Source organism: Orbicella faveolata, unplaced genomic scaffold, assembly GCF_042242905.1.
Source record: "Orbicella faveolata isolate gen_17 unplaced genomic scaffold, um_ofav_v1 contig_34, whole genome shotgun sequence".
Lineage (NCBI taxonomy): Eukaryota > Metazoa > Cnidaria > Anthozoa > Scleractinia > Merulinidae > Orbicella > Orbicella faveolata.
The window spans coordinates 14,007,501-14,029,447 of NW_028301563.1; the positions used below are offsets into that span (position 1 = coordinate 14,007,501).

The window sequence follows — 21,947 nt, forward strand, 5'->3', positions numbered from 1 at the left end:
GTATTCAGGGTGACCGCCCGCGTCACGCAATTGTTTACATTCTCACGGCGGTTCAGGGAAAAATTTATGAGAAGCACAGGCCAAGGCGGGCGACTTAAAACCATTTGCCCAGAGATGTTTTTTGATTTTCAAACAGGTGGGTGTACAGTTAACCCGTAGAAAGTGTTTTTATGGCATTTAAAGTTATAGCCCATAGAAAAATATGGCGATATTTTAGTGCTATAATTCGTTTGCGACACATTGTAAAATTTTGCGTGTCAGTTTGATCTCTTTTCGGGCTCAAAACTAACTTTGATTTATTTTATTTTTCGCTCAGTGATACCACGAAGACCTGAACTGAATATAAAATCCATTGAAAGATTCTCAAGTAGCTGTTCTGCGGAGCGCGAAGCAATCAAATATTCGGAAAATTCAGCAAAACCGGAAGTAGATTTTGAGCCCAATCGGGTCGAAATCGTTTTTCGCAAATTTCTCCCCAAAAAAGCTACATTAGCAGAAACTAACTATGGTTCGTCTGTTTACTAGCTAGGGCCAATCTATGGGCAAAAAATGAGCAAAATCGATTTTTCGACTTGTGCCGTTGTCTGGTCCATAGTTATGGGCACTGGCTCTTAAGAGTGAATGCCTATGAAAATGGACCTAAATCGCCTATCAATGGCACAAGTCGAAAAATTGATTTCGCTTGTATTTCGTCCATAGATAGGTCCTAGTAAGAATAGAAACGGACCATAGTTTCTGCTAATACAGCTTTCTTTGGTAGAAATATGCCAAAAACGATTTCGACCCGATTGGGCTCAAAATCTACTTCCGGTTTTGCTGAATTTTCCGAATATTTGATTGCTTCGCGCTCCGCAGAACAGCTACTTGAGAATCTTTCAATGGATTTTATATTCAGTTCAGGTCTTCGTGGTATCACTGAGCGAAAAATAAAATAAATCAAAGTTAGTTTTGAGCCCGAAAAGAGATCAAACTGACACGCAAAATGTGTCGCAAGAGAATTATTGCATAAAAACATCGCCATATTTTTCTATGGGCTATAACTTTAAATACCATAAAAACACTTTCTACGGGTTAGATATACACCCACCTGTTAAGGTATCAAAAATATCTCTGGGCAAATGGTTTCAAGTCGCCCGCCTTGGCCTGTGTTTCTCATAGATTTTGCCCAAAATCCGCCGTTGGAATGTAAACAATTGCGTGACGGGGATAGCCACTCTCGATTAAATATTCGTTTCCAGTAATCCGATGAAAGCAATTTTTGAAACGTTGTGTGGATAAAATAATGGAAATTTTTTTGTTTGTTTGTTTGTTTTTTGTTTAAGTTGGTATGTATACATATATATATTTTTTCATTTGCATTGCAACACCCACGACATCCCCGATAAAGAACGTTACTACAGTACTCCGGGAAATGATTTTAACACTTGTTTATTTTATTGATTTCACTGATAACTTACAATACAGTCGCAGTTTTAAAGATACACTTAACCAATCCTCTATGGTTTATGGCAATTGAATCATTGACTGACAGATAAAGTCAAGTAGAAATACCATAAATTCTATAAACTACTAACTGCGTGACGGCATCTCAGCTCTTCTAGCTGTGTAGAAAATTTGTACCTACACCATATGCTCAAACTCAGCTAGAAAACCCGGAATTTCTTGAATTGAATTAGCCGAGGAAGAAATTGCGTTTAAGTTTCAATCATACTGGGAAAAAAATCCATCTTTTCTACTTTGGTTGTTTGATCAATTAACTGAAATTTGCAGATCATAACACCGGTAGACAAATAAACATAACAGTGGTCGATCTAGGACCAGGTTTACACTAAAGGAGTTTTTTTAGGATTCGTAAAAGTTCCCGGATTCATCAATTTTAGAGTATTCGGATTATTAGGGGTTTACAGTGAAAGGATATTCGGATTCTTAACCGTTTACACACGACGATAACTCCGGGAACATTCATGATGGAATGGTTAACAAGCAGTTTGTTGCCTCGACAACGAGAAACGAAATGCCTCCGAAAATAAGGCTAGGGGTAGGTTGAGACAGTCTGAAGTTTTCTTTCAACTCGCTGACTACGGTACTGTTGTCCATCATGTCAGGTCCCTCAAGGTATTTATTCTGGTCTTTACTTAATATCTAGAACCGTCGAGGTTTTTGATCGTGCCATCGTCGTCATCTGCGCAGTAAAGTATAAATTGGGTTTCTGAGGAATATGGCATTACCCATTATAAAAGTGATTACCTACACCTGAAACAGCACGAGGTAATCACCCAGCGACCGCCATCAAATGGCCATCAATGAGCCTACGACTCGACTACGACTGGATCATGTAATCCGCCATTTCCGTTCCACCGCAAACTCAAAAGATCACAGGCGGAAAAATATCCGGATTCGAGAGAAAATCGTTTACACGACAAAACTCTCCGGATTCAAAAGTTTTCGGATTCATTTCAGCTGTTTGAAACAGAAACATTCGCGCACAATGAACTATATGTATAGTACGTGCGTAACCTGGAAAGCAATCCGTCCAGCACAGTAATTGTTCAAATTAACAGCTTAGCTTACCCAGACACTCGCACTGTTGATGCCTCTTATTTATGATTTAAACTTTTAGGATTTGTTTACTTTACTTTTTCCGACTTTTTAGCAGGAGAAAAGGCACTAAATGTGCTTGGACAAATAAAAAGGTTTAACCGAAAATCGATCCGTCGAAATCAACAAATACAAATTTAATCACTGTAACGTTCCTTCAGATCACGTAAGGCTGCAAACCAACAATATCGACTTGTCATTACGCTTAACAAATGAACTTAGAACGATTTTCTTTCTAGAACTCGTTCTTGTAATTAAAATGATCAAAGAAAGAACGACAGCTTAAAACGACATAGCAATAACACCCGAACTCCAAGTAAATTGCTTTTAATTGGCGTTTTTAATTAACGAAATTTCCAAAGCGATGACTTTCAAAATATTAAAGTTAAAAGTGGTCCATTGTGTTCTGCGGTTTGTTGGAAACGAATGATGTATTCAGGGTGACCGCCCGCGTCACGCAATTGTTTACATTCTCACGGCGGTTCAGGGAAAAATTTATGAGAAGCACAGGCCAAGGCGGGCGACTTAAAACCATTTGCCCAGAGATGTTTTTTGATTTTCAAACAGGTGGGTGTACAGTTAACCCGTAGAAAGTGTTTTTATGGTATTTAAAGTTATAGCCCATAGAAAAATATGGCGATATTTTAGTGCTATAATTCGTTTGCAACACATCGTAATATTTTGCGTTTCTGTTCGATCTCGTTTCGGGCTCAAAAGAAACCTCGATTTATTTTATTTTTCACTCAGTCATACCATGAAGACCTGAGCTGAATGTAAAGACCATTGAAAGATTCTCAACTAGCTGCTGCGTGACGCGCAAAGCAATCAAATTTTCAGAAAATTTAGCATAACAGGAAGTAGATTTTGAGCTCAATCGGGGCGAAATCGTTTTTCGCAAATTTCTTCCCAAAAAAGCTGCATTAGCAGAAACTAACTATGGTCCGTTTGTTTACTAGCTAGGGCCAATCTATGGGCAAAAAATGAGCAAAATCGATTTTTCGACTTGTGCCGTTGTTTGGTCCATAGCTATGGGCATGGCTCTTAAATAACTTATTTATTTTTCCTTATCTTGTAAACTGGAGGACAAAAGTTCAAGACCGTGGGTAGAGATTTAGAAAAATCCGGACTGCGCTGAAAACCAATCAGATTGTAGGATTCGTTACCGTGCACTCTTGTAAAAAAAAAAAAAAAACAAAAAACACGCAATTTGTGAATGGGTGGTTAGTAATGAATAATCATTAAAAAAAAACCAAGTTATCACGAAAATAAAAACGACCAAAAGTAAAATAAATAATTGATCATTACAAACGGCGCCCTATGGTTATCTTTGTACAGTGTACCTGTGTAAATCCAGTTTCCCTCCTAGGCTACTGAAACTACAGATTCAGCTCATTGAACAGGGTTTTGTTTCTTGAATTTGACTGTGTAGAATGGTCAGTCTTTTGCACATGACAATGATGTGGATCTATTTATGGAAGTGTCATCATTAACCGGTGAGAATGTGGAAAAGTTGTTCTTAACAATAGGTGAGTTTAAAACCGATCTGTTTTTGTTTTACTAAATTTTTGGGTATTTTCTGTTCACCTTCGTCATAGCTACAATATTAAAGGGTTCGTTACTGCTTGTACTACAAACCTGTGTGCTGTCGTTTTTAATTTGAATTAGAGATGCGTAAGCGCGAGGGAACGTTTTACCCTGGTTAACGTCATCGCTGCCCTAACTCCTACATATAACTCCTCTTGTGGTATTTGGTCACAGCTCGTTCGAAGACCCGGGCATGTATCAGTTGTTTATCCCTGGACTCAGTATGTTGTTTATTTCCTGATTCGCTGTTGCTCGCATGTTTTACTCCTTGCGAGCTCCACGAGCGCTTACAAGTACTCTCCATAATCTAGGCGAAGAAACAGTTATAGCACCTCACTTTGTATACGATCCTTAGGACTTGGTTGATCGTTGGTCGGTCCTTGGGCGTTTTATGAGGTAATGTTCTAAGCGGTCTATAAGATAGTCAAATGTGAAAATTTTGGAGGACGCAATCCAAACGATTAGATGCACCCTTAACATAAGGAAGCACCGCAAACTCCAGTGCCCTCTCCTGTGACTGTCTAGGTTTGTTTTATTGTTGAGACACTTCCTTAATAGTCTGTCAGGACACCAATTCGCTTTCAAATCGGTTAAAACTTGTTCCTGCTCATTTGTTATTAGTTCAGGACGTGAAGTTGGCATGAAGTAGGTTGGCACTTTTTTGTAATGCGGAGGTCCCGAGTTCAAATCTCCTACCTGCCACTAGATGGATTTGTGTTTGGTGGTCCGAGATCCAACTCCTCCACGCTTTGTAAATAGCCAACTGCTCAGTCTCCTGCCAGTTTGGATTTTTAACATGTGTCTGTTCAAGTTACAATATTTGTTTACTCATTTCAGTGTCGTTAATTAGCACAGTAGTGCTAAAGGCTTTTGTATAGGTAATCATACGGTTTCGAGTTCAATTTGGAATTAATTTGCACGAGTGAGTTTTTCAAAAAGCTGAAATTGCATGAGCCGCTTCGGCGAGTGTAATTTCAGCTTTTTGAAAAACTCACAAGTGCAAATTAACTCCAACTTGAACGAGAAAAACCGTATGATTACTTATTAATAATATAAACATGAAAAAATTCGCGCGGAGGAAGTGCCGGAAGATCTTTCTTGAAGCCATTTTTTCTCATTTGAGAAAACTTTTTTCAAAGTTTCAGCGCAAATTTTCGTCATCATTTTACGTGATATCATTTTTTAGAAAAGTTCCTATTTTGTTCAGTCAATCATAATCCAGAATTTCGATGTGTAATTTGCACTGGTGTTACACTTTTGCACTGATGTTACACTTTTTGCACTGGTGTTACACTTGAACTGCACTGCTCTTAGCCAATCAGAATCGAGTAATTTTTTCATGTGTATTATTAACACTGTAATAAAGTGATTTATGTTATTAATTTGAATTGACCAATCAGGATTTAGCAGGGCCGGGGGAAACTATTGTCGATGTCAATGTTTGTTAACAGGAAAGGCTTTGAAGTCGGGAAACTTTTCTCACTAGAGACAGCGTTGAATATTAACATAAAGAAAACTATAACTTCGAAAGCCACAGCAGATTGTAAAAAGTGAAAAATATGAAAAATTTTGTGTCTCCAAGCTTTTAATTTGGCGCCGAAGATCAGTTTCTCCGGGCGCGTCCGGCGACTCGCTCTTCACTCGCCGAGTGTCGCTAGGTAGCATATTAGTTGTGCTATATATTTTGAGCAAAATATGTTGCTCCTCGTCAAATTAAGGTATCAGTTTACTCCAAATGACGATCATTCGTTTGCGCCGCTTTACGGTCGGACATTTGACGCAAACCGCAGTAAAGTATATTTTTTCTGAAAGCTAAGAATTGTAGATTACGAAGGTATATTTATTAAAATAAGAAAATTAAGGTTTTCCAATTATAGTGCTCTATTTCCCAAAGTACAGAGGTTCACTAATCAAGTTCGTTCCCGATCGGGTTTAAGCGAGAGGACGCGATGAACATCGCTATCTATTCTTTTCTTCCTTTCTCTAAAACACGGTGGCGGGAAATTTTGATTACTTGTGTGGTTTGTTTTTGGCACTTTGAAAGTTGATAAAACATGCGTTTTCTTCACTAAAATAGTCATAACTTTTGAAAGAAGCAAAAACTGAAAATTTCCCAACACCGTTTGTTTTTTGCCTGATTTTCGGGCAACATTCTGTCCAAAAACGAACTCAAATGGTGTGCTTCACTCGCTGAAATTTTTGTTCCGGGATACGAAGGAAAATAGGCTTTAGGGCGCTCTTCCGGTGTAATGAGATAGTTACGCAAACGTGTGAAAATAATGACGGGTTGATCGATAAAGTGAAGGCTCATTTACTTAAACAAGAGAGTTCAATTACAAAGCGGGTTCAAATGTGGGTAACCCGGAAACACTGACCCCCTCGTCCGCGGACCCTCTACGGACCTGGTCCGCGGACTACACTAGGGACCGGTCCTTGGACTCCCCCTACAGACCCCCTCTACCGACCACCCCAAAATAGAGAAAAAATAATAAATAAAGATTTCACTGATGGGGTGTCTAGTAGATTACTCGTGTCGGTGAAATTTTTAGTGTTACACCGTGCAAATGTAACAGCCTTGAATTTTTAACACCACCCCCCCCCCCCCCAAAAAAAAAATGCTAAAAAGCTTTTTTCAGTGTGACATGCCAATGACAAAAAGAAAGAAAGTTCTTACCCTCTATTCAGGGCTCAATCTGGTTATGTAAGATGTGTTTTTAACTTGTTTAAGTTTGTTTGTTTCTGTAATTTCGCTGAGAAAATTGTGAAGCCTGGAACGAGTTCACGAACCCACGGGAGAATGGGCTAAACAAAATGGCAGAGGGGAAAGAGCACAAATGAGCACAAAGGAAAAGGCAGTGTGTAATGATATAACTTGCGCCCGAGCATGAACGGAAGTCGGTTACATTTGCACAATGTAACGTTCGAAATTTTGCCGGCACGAGTTATCTAATAGACAATGAGTAAAAAATATAAAGCGATACTACACACCAAAACATCTAATAAGAGATTGATAATTCAACTGCTGTGAAAATCAAAAGAAATGAAAAGAAGAAGAGTGTGACAGTTTTGCGTGCGCGCGCCGACCTGTACAGCAAACAGGTTTTCAACTGTACAAATAACTACAATATCGCTGTATCTTTGTACTGTTATTTGGACGCTATTTGCTGCAGTTGGATAGTAATTAATGATTTTTTAAATTCTATTTTTGGGGGTGGTCCGTAGAGGGGGTCTGTAGGGGTAGTACGTGGACCGGTCCATAGGTGGTCCGCGGACCCGGTCCGTAGTGGGGATCCGCGGACCGGGGATCCGTGTTTTCGGGTTACCCCTCGAATGCTGCTTCCGGCGGAAAATATCCTTTGCAAGATCTGAATTCCACCGCTCGTGCTCCCAGGTTAGTAAGAAAATATTTTTCGCGTCTGTTTCTTCTTTTCGATCTGTAAAACGCATTAGCTTAGAGATGCCGTAGGCAATGCAAGAGGGCACTCGTAAACAACGTAAAGGAAACCAACGAGATACCGATTGAGTTGAGATGTTACCGTTACCGCTTCGAACGGCGAAAGCGCCAACGAAGTATTGCTCAGAGAATGTCCAATATCTTCCTCGTTCAGTGCAGGCAACTTCTCCTGCTCGAAGCGGGAACCTTTGTCGCTACCTAGATAACGCATCAGCCCAATTCTGATCGATTGTTTTTGAAACATTTCTGCCCTGACATTTTGCTATGTGGTGATTTCTTCGCACTTGCAAATGGACAAGAACTTTTGCGTTTCTCCGACGACATATTTAAGCTCAAATTAACAATCAACAAACGCAGAACATTCAGAACGGCTCGACGACTACCAAACACAAACGTTAGACAATCGTACTACGTGTGAGTGAGTGAGTGAGTGAGTGAGAACTTTATTAAAGTGTCAAAAACCTTATAGCCTGGAAATAATACACCATACTAATTAGGGAACACTGCTAAGAAACTCTACTACTGATATTAATACAATAAAAAATAAATGACTTGAAGGGCATTATGGCGGCAATCTGTCACGCAACTTTTTAACGCACTTCTCGTGACAACCCGTTGACAGCTATCAGTTAGAGGTATTTAATGCAAGGAAAGGTTTTTCGTTTATAACTGCTTAGAATCAATCTTTTTTCATAGTATTTTTTTTTTAATGAAAGATCGCAATAAGATTTATCTGAAAAAGCGAAAAACAATTCTTTTGAAAAATGGTAAATTTTGGGCTATACTGATACCTTAACTCAGAGTTCTCGAGTGAAGTTTGTGAAGAGGCCAAAGCAACTTTAGCATTCTCTCTATTTTTGTTAACTGCGAAGAAAAAGACTATTATAAGGGCAGCTTGTTTTTGACTGACGCTTGTACTGCGGGCGCAGCAACTGTATGCAAGGTATGTCAGTAGCCAAAGTTTAAAATATCAGTACAGCCTAACCTGTGGTTGTTAAAGTTGTGCCACTCTTGACTTATGTCTGTGCTCCAGCTGTTTTGTGAGTGGGGGAAGTTCCTGCCCACTCCTAGTGTAGTGTTCAACGTATCTTCAAGAGGAAAGCTTTACCGCGCTTTTTGTCTGCCATAGAACTGTCGGCGTGGCCGCTGTTTATCAGCTGAGGATAGAAGATGATCAGGACAAATTCGGAGGGGTTTTTTAGACGCATTCGACACGATAAGCTTTCCTCTCGAAGATAAACACGTTGTGAATGAACATCACGTGATACGAAAAAGTCACGACGCTACAGAAAAAATGTCCTCACATGGCGCATTTCAATGTACCACGTGATTGGTTTGAAACAAACTCGCGGCATCAAAAACGTTACTCTAAAGGCGGCGAAAAAATTCGAGGGTGTCGCGGTCTACTGGGAAGAGTAGTAACCTCAACAGAGTCTTCTAAGTCTGCTTTGCTCGTACCATTTCTCCAATTCCGTCACATCATCTTTCGATTGAGAGTGAGGAGTCATTGTTGTAAGGCCCTGACGAGAAAAGCTTTGTTAAGTACGATACTTGTCCCGGGCCGCTGAAATACACATACAGCATATTGTTGATGCCGCTCAATCGCTTTTAATATTCTGCTGCTAAAATTTAAACTACTGGCATGTTTTTCTCGTGTCCAATGTGGACTTAAATAGTACTGAGGCATTATGGGCAAGTTATGTTTCGGTTTTGTGGTTTTGATACTGGGCGTCAGAGACAGCTGAGCCTTGAATTTACGACAGGAACCTTTTTTAAATAAACTAAATCAGGAATTATCATTTTAATTTTTCGTAGCTTATAATTTGGATATCCAACATATTTCAACGTTTGCGCTTAGGAGGACAAGTGAAGATAGCAACGCTTTAAATCTGGAAGGGAGGAGATTGTTAAGGATTTCAGATAAGGTCACAGAACTGAAGGAGGTGGAAATACTAAATCTTTCACACAATGAACTCACAAGGTTGCCAGCAAGTGCAAGCAACCTCACGAACCTCGCAATGCTGAATTTGAACCACAACAAGCTAACACAGTTTCCTGAAGTTGTTGTCGCCCTGATCAACCTGACGCACTTGTTTTTGAATGACAATGAACTCTCAACACTGCCGGCAAATATGAAAAATCTGGAAAAATTAGAAGAGCTGGAATTGAGGAACAACAATGTAGAAAGAATCTATGAAGATATCGTTGACTTACACCGTCTTAAAAAGCTGTCCGTGGCAGGGAACCCCTTGGGCTTTGAAGAAATTGAAAGTCTCATGACGCAAGGGATGTCATTAGACATTGCAGGTTAGCATAGAACCTGCCCGGTTACGTTATGCCGTGCCCTGGTGTATCATAATCTAGCTACATATCTGAGTTGACTGCATACCTCTTAAAGTTGTTGTTAATAGGCCAATTCTAATAGAGTATGCCGCCGAACCTTGAGGGACTAAAACAAAAGAAACCATTTATTCGTACCTCAACCTCGATGTTGTTTCTTTGGTTGTAGTCCCCTAAGCCTTGAAGCCATGTTAGAATTTTATAATCTATGCTTACGGTCCATTTATTACATGTATTTAGTGTATAGGCGAATCTTTGCTGACGTCATTGTTTACATTTTTCCTCATTAGCATACGACGTGACTCAAAGAAGCCGCGGCCGTATATATGAACTAAATGGAAAAGTTGATAAAGCTGATTAAGTGAAGCAATTTGTGCAACTTTCAGCTCTTTGCAAGCATAATTGAAGGAAATATCAGCCATCAAAAACTGAAAAATTGCAGTATGGCAAAAAAGTTAATGACCCATACATTTCTCTGTAAAATTTCGAGTTTTTAGAAGAGAATTTCTCCGAAACCATTTCGTGTATTGGGCTCAAATTTTCCGAGGTAACTGAAACTGTTATGCCCTTTCAATATTCAGAGTATTTCTTTGATTAGCGTCATCAGATAGTGATAAGCAAATGCTAATGAGGCAAAAAGTGTAAACAAAAATTCGCGTATTCTAATGTGGATGCGAATAAGATACGCAGTTATGATCGCAAGTTGTGCTTATTTGTTACTTTGTAATCACTGGCGAACCTCTGTGATTGAAGCATACGACAATAACCAATATCACTTCGTTAATAACTGTTATTGCAGTTATCAGCGGCTTGACACACAAACGAGGCGAAAGTGTCAATCATTGACCCTTTCGCGTCGTTTGCATGCCTGTTAAAACGAAAGAATATTTGACCGCAGACTCAACTGCAATAACAGCTATTCCCATATAAACAGCCTTGGCAATCAGAAAAATCACTGCATTTTCTTACAATTACACCCATAGTTCCAGGAGAAATACAAGCACAGGGAGATGTTGCAAAGCTGTTCTATGAAAAGGCTTTGAAGGATGGTTCTGTGAATGTTTACCGTGGTAGAGTATTATTGGTCGGCCAGGATCGTGCAGGGAAAACAAGTCTGAAGAAGTCTCTCTTAGGTTTGCCATTTAACCCTAAAGAACAGAGTACTGAGGGAATCGAAGTTGATCCTTCAGTCTGCGAGATTGAAGTCGATCAAGTGAAAAACTGGAATTCCACTAGCGAGATTAAGCCAAGTCTGGCGGAATTTTCTGAAGACATATCAAGAATGTTAGCTGAAAAACATTATCACTGTATAGTCAATGAACTAAAGGAAGAGTCGGTAATGGAATCAGATCTAAAACTGACAGGAGAAGAATCAACAATGGAGGTGGGCAAGAACAGCTTGGAAATGAATCAGGTTTGTACGTTGAGGTCTCGGGCGACTCTAGTTTAAAAGTGAATGGTATTGTCGATGTTAATTGAAAACGACACTAAAAGCGACCATATATAATCTCTTTTGGTGGCTGAAGATCATTAGTACCTACATGTAAGAGGTCGAGGAGTGATCAGTGTAAAACAATGCTGAGTAACACTGATAGGCCAAGAGTAACGTCCCAGACATAGGACTGATATCTACTTCCTGATTGACTATTTGCAACTTACTTTGACAGCACACCCCGGCACCATAGCACGGTTGAAGCTGTTGTATGGCGCCACAGGACGCGACTCGTGTACCTATCTTCTAAGAGCATAAAACTGGGCATTTTTGAAACAGGATTACGGTATAGAAAAAAGGAGCTAGTATACATAATATTTGGGCTTTGACTGAATTGTAGTCAGACTAGATAGATAAGGTAGACTCATTTACAATGCAAAGTGAGTTCCTGTGGGCAAAAATGTGACAGTTCTTTTTCAGTAATCCTACACTATTTCTCAGATATAATTATCGATACTGGAATAAGCAGGTCCTAATGAAACGAAAATGCTACCTCTTTTAAAAACTCCATTTTAGGTTCCTGAAAATGTTGGCAATCTCAAGAACTCAACCATTTCCCCGCCAGAGAGTGAAATGCAAGTGCAAGCTGTAACAAACAATACCGTTGATGACCTCCCAGATGACAGCAGTGTAAGTTCAAGTAGAAATTCAACATTAATGATGCATGCAACCTCGCCTCCAGATGACGTCACAGAACATGCGTATCTGAGGTTGAGGAACATGCTTAAAGGCGTGCACGGTGACGCTAAAAATGCTGATGACAAGAAAGAAACCATAGTTACTGTAGATTTGTGGGATTTTGCCGGACAGCACCTGTACTACGCTTCTCACCCTGTGTTCCTGTCATCACGAGCAGTTTATGTCCTGGTGCACAACCTCAGCAAGGCACTAGACTCCCCAGCCCAGCCCTGTGTTAGACAAGGAACATGTGATAAATTTTTGGAAAACCCAAATAACGAAACAAATCTGGAGAATCTGCTGTCATGGCTGGTAACAATTCACAGTATCAGACCAACAGGAAAGGAAATGGTTAGCAACTCAGGCGGCATGCTGCCATATCTCCGACCTCCAGTGTTCATTGTTGGCACTCATGCTGATAAACCAGTTGAGGATATCAAGGCTACGACATCAAAAATACAGCAGGAAATATCTGGTAAGGAATACGAGAAGCATGTTATCCGGCCATTCTTCAGCATTGACAACACCGGGCTGGGCGATAAGTCATTGTTACGCAAGATGAAGAATTTGTTTGTCAAGCCTGCGCAAAGGCCTAAAAGAGGTAAACAATTTTGTTGTGCTGGACCACTGATTGAAATAAAACATTTCAGATTACAATAAACAGACATTTTAGATATGACTATTAGCTAATTCAGGTTTAAGTCTGCATTTGGTTTCTTCATTAAATCCATCAGTAAAGCAAATTGGTAAAACAAGGATCTCTTTAAATACTGGCCATGCCTTTCTTAGAATTGACGTTGTTTTGTATGGAGGGAACAGTTTTAAGAGTGCCTGCCTGTAAAAATCAGACAAATTCTTAATTTCGCGGCAAGGGTCGAAAATTCGATTTCGCTCATATTGTCATGGTAGATAGACTAAGGCATGACAAAAACTATTGGATAGTTTTTTTGGCAAAATATCCTTTTATTTCAAAGAAATATGCAAATCACCAACTTCCGTTAAAATCGTCATTTGACACACCATTTTATTAAACAAGTTTGAGAGCCTCGCATGCAAAACCACATCATTCTTCCGTCTTTAAAACACTCAAATATTTTTGTGCAATGTTTAAATGTGTACTGGGTTGGTTTTAGGGAATGTTGCGTTGTCTTTTTGGGTGCAAAATAATTAAATTTCGAAGACATGTACTTCATTCACTTAAAAGTATTTCGTGTATATAATTAATTTTCACCATGTGCGAAACCTTCAAATGGATTAAGCTTCTGGTGGTTGAATCGCAGAAGGATGATCTACAGATTCCTGTAAAAATTTCTTTGGGCAAATGATTGTGAGCGACGCGAGAGCTTATCAAAGTACGTCAAAAATGCAAATATTTGACCATCCGTCGTCAAATTTCAATTTACGGGTTAGACGTATATTTTAGAATGCGCCACATGACTTGACCTATAATAAGTTGAAATAGACACAGAGCTGATAATTTCGAAATGTTCTAACCTTATTTGTTGCAAAAGGCAGGTCCAAAGCCGATTTGACGTGTTTCTAGTCGATCTCTCACTATTCGTCGCACATAAAGCAGAAGTTTCCTTTTGTTTACACAAGGTTAACGCCGTTGTACATCGCCAACTGTCAACCTATTATTGGTCGAATACCATGAATCTGTGACCATCTTTCTGCGCATATGAACATCACTGCATCTAAGTCAAAAACGACTGAGTCATTTGTAGATAGTTGCTTGTTTTGCACTGCGCCAAAATAATACGTTTGATCGATTGCTGACCATTGCTGATAAGCGTGTCGGCGCAGCACAATCTTACAGCCGTGATTTGTTCGTCACGCAATGCTGTTACGGCATATGCTGCACATTTTGATCCATTTTGTATAGAGCACTCTCAGGATAAATGAAACAATTTAATCATTGTTCATCTGTTTGTTCATATATATAATAATATGTGTATATTTATATAATCGTATTCTATAGTGTACGTGGCCTCGGTCCAAATCACGTTTGTTGTACGTTTTGATGTTTCGCCATGAACCAAATTATAGATCAATAAGGCAAGAACTAGCTGAAATAAATATAGGAAATCACAACGTGTCTAATTCATGAGGAAAACAGACTAAATTTAATTAGTAATTACGTGAGTAAATAGCCCTGGCCATGCCATTTTATTTGGCGTATTTTGTCTGCCTAGTGGCGAGGCATTGGTATGTTTGTAACAGAAAATAGAGGACTGTTGTCAATTGTCAGTAAAATATTGTAAATAAAACACCTATTGACCGGTTACCTCTGCGGCCACCATTTGGTCGTTCCGATAAGGGTTTCATTATTGTCTTTACCCCTATTCAGCGGCCACTCAAAATTTAAACACTTTGTTTTGGAAAGGGCGATGGCAGATAAGAGTCTGAAACTGAAGGTGCATGACGAGTGATTATTCAAATACACGTCTATTAATTATATACCCGAAATACTTTTAAGTGATTGAAGTACATGTCTTCGAAATTTAATTATTTTGCACCCAAAAAGACAACGCAACATTCCCTAAAACCAACCCAGTACACATTTAAACATTGCACAAAAATATTTGAGTGTTTTAAAGACGGAAGAATGATGTGGTTTTGCATGCGAGGCTCTCAAACTTGTTTAACAAAATGGTGCGTCAAATGACGATTTTAACGGAAGTTGGTGATTTGCATATTTCTTTGAAATAAAAGGATATTTTGCCAAAAAAACTATCCAGTAGTTTTTGTCATGCGCTAGCCTATCTACCATGAGAATATGAGCGAAATCGAATTTTCGACCCTTGCCGAGTTATTTTCCATTTTTATGGACAGGGACTCTTAATACATTAGGTGTATGTCTTGCGGTAAAGATAGCCTTGAAAAGATTTACATTGTTTACATCCTCTGCCTAAGATACCTCAAAAGGTTCATTTTTGGTTTGGTTTAAGGGACCATGAATTTTAGAGTATGTTTGTTTAATAATATCTTTCCTGAGCCGTACTCTCGAATTGTAGCAGAAAGTAGCACAAATCAGCACACGTGTGTAGAGAAGACACAGGTAATAAGAGCTCATCTGTAACAACTGCCATTCACTTAGGAACTGCCGCTTAAATTTGTTTGGATGCTTTACAGCTTAGGGTCTTGTTGCCATTTGTAATTTGCAGGGCGAGGGAGTGACACTGATGTTGGTAGTGGTGATGGAATTCATGCTCTTCGGACCAAAATTATGGATGTTTTGAGGGAGGAGCCATACATGGGGGAGAGGATACCAGTCAAGTAAAGTGATATCGCAAGAGGAAGAGATCTTCACACCTTTGCGATAACAACCGTTGCACAAGAGGCCTGTAAAAAGGATTCAATTGCTATGATCTCCCACTGAGACCTTTTTGGGTTTCTTTGCAACTAAATTGGTGGTGAATGTCTCTTTCCTTTTATGTATTTCATTTTTGTTCTTCCGTGCACTTCGTAGTTCTACACAGGGGTAGTGTAGTATATTTAGGGTCTGTCTATCTGTCTGTCTATCTGACATCATTTTATCACATTAGCACAACTAGTGTTTCCATTTTCCCTCAATCTTTTCATTACTTTGCACTGACCGTACTTTCTCGGTTAAACGCCGTGGCGTTCATTTCAAACTTGGACTTGTACGTAGACCCGACATTTAGTTTTTGCTGCATTCTTTTAGCCTTGAGTTTATTAGCAAGGGATTTTGTTTGTCATTTTGGACAGCCATGTATTTAGCCATTATAGCTTAACCCAGAGAACCGACATTTAATACAGAAAATATGATACTATTCTTGGAAAGAGGTTTTGGAAGGTATATATTTTAATGCAACTACATTCGTTGAAATATCGAGGATATTATTTAGGCTATATAAGTGGAGAGAAGCAAGGAAATGCTCTCCAATGAGTTTATTAAAGAAGAATTGCGTGTTCTTATCGAGAAACTAGGATTTTTGACGAGCCATGTCTTACATTTGATTAAACTTAAAATTTCTATGAAGTATTACATGGAGATTTTTTGTGTACTTTCTTTCGAATTTTACAGGGAAAATATCCGTAAAAATCTTTCGATGGGAATTTTCCATTTATATGTCATCTTGATAACATATAGCATTTCCCAAGATTTTTTCTGTGAAATTTTCCCATGGAAACTATCAATTATCCCTTTTATGGAATGTTCGAAGCCCATGTTTTGGAATGTCATCTTTTTTCTTCCGTTAGGAGATTTCAATAAAGCGTACACTTTATTACCAAACTATAAAAACTCTTGGTAACAAAAGAAAGATAATTGAAACAGAAAATTAGTTAAATTCACTCAGAATAACTAAAAGCTAATCGAGTTGAGTGAAATGAAATAGTATTAATTATTTTATATGAAGAAGTTGGTTGGCATTATAGCTTCAGGGGGTGGAGGGGCAGTAAGGAGACAAAATAAGGGGAAAATGAAAAATATAAATAAATACGTAAGCGGCGGGAACAAATCCCTAAATCACTAAATACCTAGGAATAAAGTAAATTAGCAATAAATAAGTGACTAGTAAGTTTCAGGTGAATGTTGGCAATATGGTTGTAAGATGTTATGTTTAACTTTGTTTTTAAAAATTTTAAGGGGGAAATGTTTAATATTTGAATACTTTTCGAAGCTGATTAGTTATTTTGTTTGATTGTTCTTTAGGTGGTTCAACTTCGAAAAGGTCGTTGAAGCTTTGGTAGCTGAGAATGTGTATCACATGAATGTGGAACAACTTCAAACGTATGCCAAAGAAGTGTGCTTTATTGAGGATGAAGACCAGTTCTACGCCATGCTACAGTTTTATCATGACCTCGGAATGATTGTAAAGCACCGCAGCACAGTCATACTGAAGGCGCAATGGTTAATTGAGCTATTCAAGATGCTGATAACCATACCACCCTTCAACAAAGCGGTACGAAGACGTTATGCTTAGCACTTAAAAGGCCTATATTCTATACGAAACGCCTAGCGTATTCCCCAAGCAAACTCGTGGTCATATGGACCTACGTATATTTTTATTGAGGACAGTTTTTAAATGAGGTCTGTTCCTCTGGGCGAAGGAGAGCGCATTAGCGGTGTAAGTTACTAAAGTAGCTATTTGCCCTAGATTAAAACTACGTTCAAAGAAAGTAAGTCTCAAAGTAATAGCTTAAAATGTGGTGTAACCAAAAAGCTGCCGGGATAGTTAAATTTAGCAAGATTAAGGTAGATTATGAAAGACGGACCTGTAAAGTGCGGGCTGAAGTCTTAAGATACATCATACCTCAGTGACATAAATTTTTACGAGAGGCGATTTCCGTTTCATTTCTCTTGGTCTTTAACTGGTGCTAGTGAACATACATGAGACAAATTACAGAACGCAAGGTCCATCAGGGTTGTAAAAATAATCCCTCAGAATTGTAGTATAATTATGGCCTCGCTAACCATGAGTTTCGCAATAGGTCAATGGTTATAGCACTCAGCTGATATATGGGAGGTAATGGGTTCAAATGCCGTCGGGGACTCAGATTTTCTCTTGTCACATGCTCGTGACATGTTGAGCTTCGGTTTCATAAATCTTCCTTTGCTTCAATGAAAAGTAATTGTGGAACGTAAGACTGTTTTTTGTTTGCTGTTAGGATCCCGTAGAATCCAAGTACTGGCGGGAGGTAGAGACAAGCGGTGTCCTGAGCATGGAACTTGTCGATCGTGTATTTTCCAAATTCGTTCAGCAAGGCCTTGTCAAGGAAGACATCTTGGACATGATGGAGCGATTTGGTTTGATTGCCAAGTTCTCAGCTTCGCCAACTGATGTGAAGTACTTTGTACCCGCTCAGCTTAAGTCGCCACCTGAAGACCTTGGTGAACTGGAGCCATCGCCCACCGATCCTTGCCCGTTGTATCTTCACTTTGTGGGTGGTTTTGTTCCACATGGATTCTTCTCTCAGTTTGTTTCAAGATCGATATCTTGGTGTTCCAAGATTGGATCCGCACAACCCCCAAACCTGTACCGAGATGGAGCTTGGTTTGTTGTTGGTCGGCAAATAATACATGATATGATTCTGATTTGCAAAAAGAAGTTCATCAAGATTTCCCTCAAGCAAAGAACTGAAGAGGAAGCAGTTCCAGTTTCGACATCGCCAGAAACAGCAAGAAATGTGCGATCCTTTGTGGAAGACACTTTACAAGATTTGTTGAAGCAGTTTCAGTACCTTGGTAATCTGCGGTACGAGTTCTGTGTTGCATGCCCCTACTGTCTGCAGGGACGTCAAGTGTGTGCAAACCACAGCCAAACCTTGTGCACACACGAAGATTGTTTGCACCTCCTTGAAATAAAACAAGGAGAACGCTTGATCTGCATGAAAAGCTTCAGTGGCAAAGTACTCACAGTTCGTGGTCTGGAAAACTGGTACCCACAAAGAACAAGCCAGGTATGATTTATGAATAAAAAGTAATGTATTTGACAAGTAATAACACCAGTGGTTGACATAGTAGTTCAGCATGGGTGTTACAAAACAAACGCAAGAGGTGTTATCTACCATCATCTATTATTAAGAACTGGATCGTTGGATAATGCAATTCGAGAGTTTTTATTGGCTTAGTCATCATGGGTTGTGAGCTCTTATACCATGCTCTACAAATACGGTAAGTGTACGCGTGATTTTCTGGGCGTTTTTATTTTAGTTTAGCTTTCTATATTTTGGTCGCGTTTTTAATAAAACAATTATTCCACTCGCGCTTGTTGGATATTACACGATTATAGCCAACTCGGCGCTACGCGCTACGTCGATTAAAAAAATGAACTAATATTTTACCTACGAATCTCGAGATACCCTAAAGTCATTTAGTTTGTTTCTCACTGTCAAAATTACCTCGAAACTGAATATGGAACACAGTGTTAAATTCGGAATATAAATTTAAAAAATTAGCCGTTGTCGTTCACGTTCTCCAAACAACGCGAAATTTGGTCATTTTACGTTGTTGTTTTCCAGAGGACGGCAAAGAAATGTACCAAGAATTATAGCGCACGTGCACAGCTGTTGTTCTGCCCATTAAACCTTTTTGTTTAGCGACGTTCCCGTTGCCGTTGCCGTTGCCGTCGTGGTTTTCTGAAACTCCCTAGCATCGCATATCGAACGCGCGCTCGAGGAGTAATCGATAATTAGTATAATTTCCAGAGGTAAATATAATAATTGAACATTCTGATTGGTCGAAAAGCTCATCATATGACGCTATAGTCACCCCGCTAGAGCTTGGTTACTAAGTTCGCCATCTTTGTCATCTCGGCAAGTAAACATGGCGGACAGTTGCTGAATGAAGTTTTCATTTATTCGAAAGACATCACTCCAAGTCCAGGGTATTTGAAAGGATAGAGAATTTTCAAAATGGCTGCTGTCGCCCTTGGACCAAAAATCTTTTCAAGAACTCGTATTCAAGGCTTTTATGAATCGTAAATGCATGACGATAAAACGAAGGTGCTAGATGAATTTATTTTTCGTAGTGTTTCGCTCGTTTGTTTTACTGCCGAACTCGATGAGTAAATTGATTGACTATTGATGTAAACGTTAAAACTACGGCTGCATACGTGTATGCTCACGAACAATTGCGTCTGTGTTTTTATGTTTTAGTACGTTATTTTGTAGGCCTTAATATTCACCTCTGAAAATTATACTAAAACAGTTATTCGCCTCAGGCTCAGTAAACATTGGTGAATATTCATTTCGACTTCGTCTCGGTGAATATTCACCAATGTTCACTTCGCCTTTGGCGAATAATTATTAGATAGTCGTCACCATTACTTGCCATTAGGGTAGCATTCGAAAGGAAGGATGTGACAGTTATTCAAACAGCTAAAGATCTGTTAAGGTCGCGATCAACAGTAATGGATTCCCCTGTCTTGTTCACATCTGGCAAACCATCGATGAAATTGCCGCAGTTAACTTTTACCTTCATTTGTGTTCACTTTGGCTTTCGTGACGCGCAGCCAAATAAACCAAGTTGGAAAAAAAAAAGTGATGCAGTCTTACATTGCAAGAGAAGTGCATTTCATGCCCGCTTACAATATATACCGAGAAAATTGGCTGCGATGCATTTTTATTAAGACGTTTTCATTTTCTTGTAGGATTTATGTCTTTCCTCTGGAGCCGGCACATCTCAGGGCGAGCCAGCACAAGATAATCCAGGGACGTCCGAAAGAGCTTTGAAAGTAACTCTCTTAGGCAGTGAGTGGAGGTCGAAAAAAGGAGGATTGTCAACCGTAAACAGAAAGCTTGCCTTCCAGCTGGCAGAGCACATGGAAGTAGAAGTCACTCTATTAGTCCCACCGTCAGCCTGTTCTGAAGAAGAAAGGATAGACGCCAAGAGCCACAACATTGCCATTAGAGAAGCAGAGAGACTCGTGGGCTACGACTCCCTTGAATGTTTGATTGTCCCACCCGGAGACCTTGCCATTGACATCGTTCTGGGTCATGGAGCGAAGCTTGGTAAACAAGTCCAAGTCATTAAAAAATCGCACAGTTGTAAGTGGGTCCAGGTAGTGCATACTGCACCTGAAGAACTGGGAATGTACAAGAACTATTCAAAGGCGATTTCCAAAGGTGAAGAGAAGCACAGAACAGAGGTAGACTTGTGCAAGTTAGCAAATCTTGTTGTAGCTGTTGGACCCAAGTTGAAGGACGCCTACACTGCTTACCTGGGATCTTGCGAAGAACACCAAGATGTCATTCAGCTGACTCCTGGTATTTTCAGAGAATTTTCAGTCGTAAGGAAAGCCACTGAGGAGAGCAAGAACTTTAGGCTGCTGATCTTTGGCCGCGGTGATCAAGAAGACTTCAGTCTCAAAGGATATGACATTGCTGCTAAAGCAATAGTTGAACTGAAGGACAATTCATACCGTTTGATATTTGTGGGCGCACCAGATGGAAAAGAACAGCACGTCGCAGAAAACTTAATACAATGTGGAATCTCTAAAGATCAACTGGTCGTCAGGAAATTTGTGCAAAACAAAGAGAGATTGAAGGAGTTATTTTGCGAGGTCGACCTTGCTATCATGCCGTCCAGGACGGAGGGTTTTGGACTGACTGCGCTGGAAGCCTTGTCTGCTGGTCTTCCCATTCTTGTGAGTGGAAACTCGGGTTTTGGAGATGCACTGCGTTCGTTACCATTAGGCAAGCCATTTGTGGTGGAGTCAGCCGAGCCTAAAGAGTGGGCCAAGGCAATCGCAGCCGTCCGCCTGAAAGACCGAGCAGAGCGGCTGCAAGAGATTCAAAGACTGCGAACAAGTTACGAAGATACTTTCAGCTGGGAGAAGCAGTGCGAAGCTCTTGTTCAAAAAATGTGGCGAATAGTTCATGGTAAGACTTTCAATGGTGGCGTAGTTTGCTCTTAAGGTCCAATATCAATTCATTTTACACAAGACATTTAAGGGTAGTCGCATGTAGAGGTTAACCGGAAATAATTTACACCACTCCTGGAAAGAAGTTGTAAATTTCATACGTGGGAGAAGTCTTGGGTCAAAGGTCACGTTTTCAGGAGAAGTGCTGCAGTTAGTTCGCCATCTCAGCGCTCGCGATTTTATTTACCCAAAAATTTTATTTCACTAATTTAAAGAAGAAACAATGCTCTTTCAGACCAAACTAGTCGTTTAGGGAAAAGCCGTGTACCAGAACGCCTTTTTAGCATTTCAAAATAGGCTAAATGTAGACCTCTCGTTTAGCTGTCTTGGGTCGTTAATTTAGAAAAATCGTCAAATATTTTAGTTCTAATCAAATCGCGATCTGTTTAGCTCTAAGTATACAAGAAAGGAA

General features: G+C 39.6%; 1 protein-coding gene across 2 annotated transcripts; it reads left to right on the forward strand.

Moving 5' to 3' along the window:
* The first annotated feature begins 3,367 nt into the window (after positions 1-3,367).
* Positions 3,368-21,943, forward strand: LOC110057055 (uncharacterized). Of its 2 annotated transcripts, none has more exons than XM_089271325.1 (8): positions 3,368-4,124; positions 9,495-9,943; positions 10,960-11,390; positions 11,985-12,747; positions 15,311-15,422; positions 16,825-17,074; positions 17,781-18,572; positions 20,264-21,943. In XM_089271325.1, exons 2-8 carry the CDS (start codon positions 9,655-9,657, stop codon positions 21,527-21,529), a joined length of 3,903 nt encoding a protein of 1,300 aa, XP_089127451.1. In that variant the 5' UTR covers positions 3,368-4,124; positions 9,495-9,654; the 3' UTR covers positions 21,530-21,943. The 2 variants fall into 2 exon arrangements, with proteins under 2 accessions (XP_089127451.1, XP_089127450.1); XM_089271324.1 differs by having other exon boundaries at positions 3,370-4,124; positions 9,452-9,943.
* The last annotated feature ends 4 nt before the right edge of the window (positions 21,944-21,947 follow it).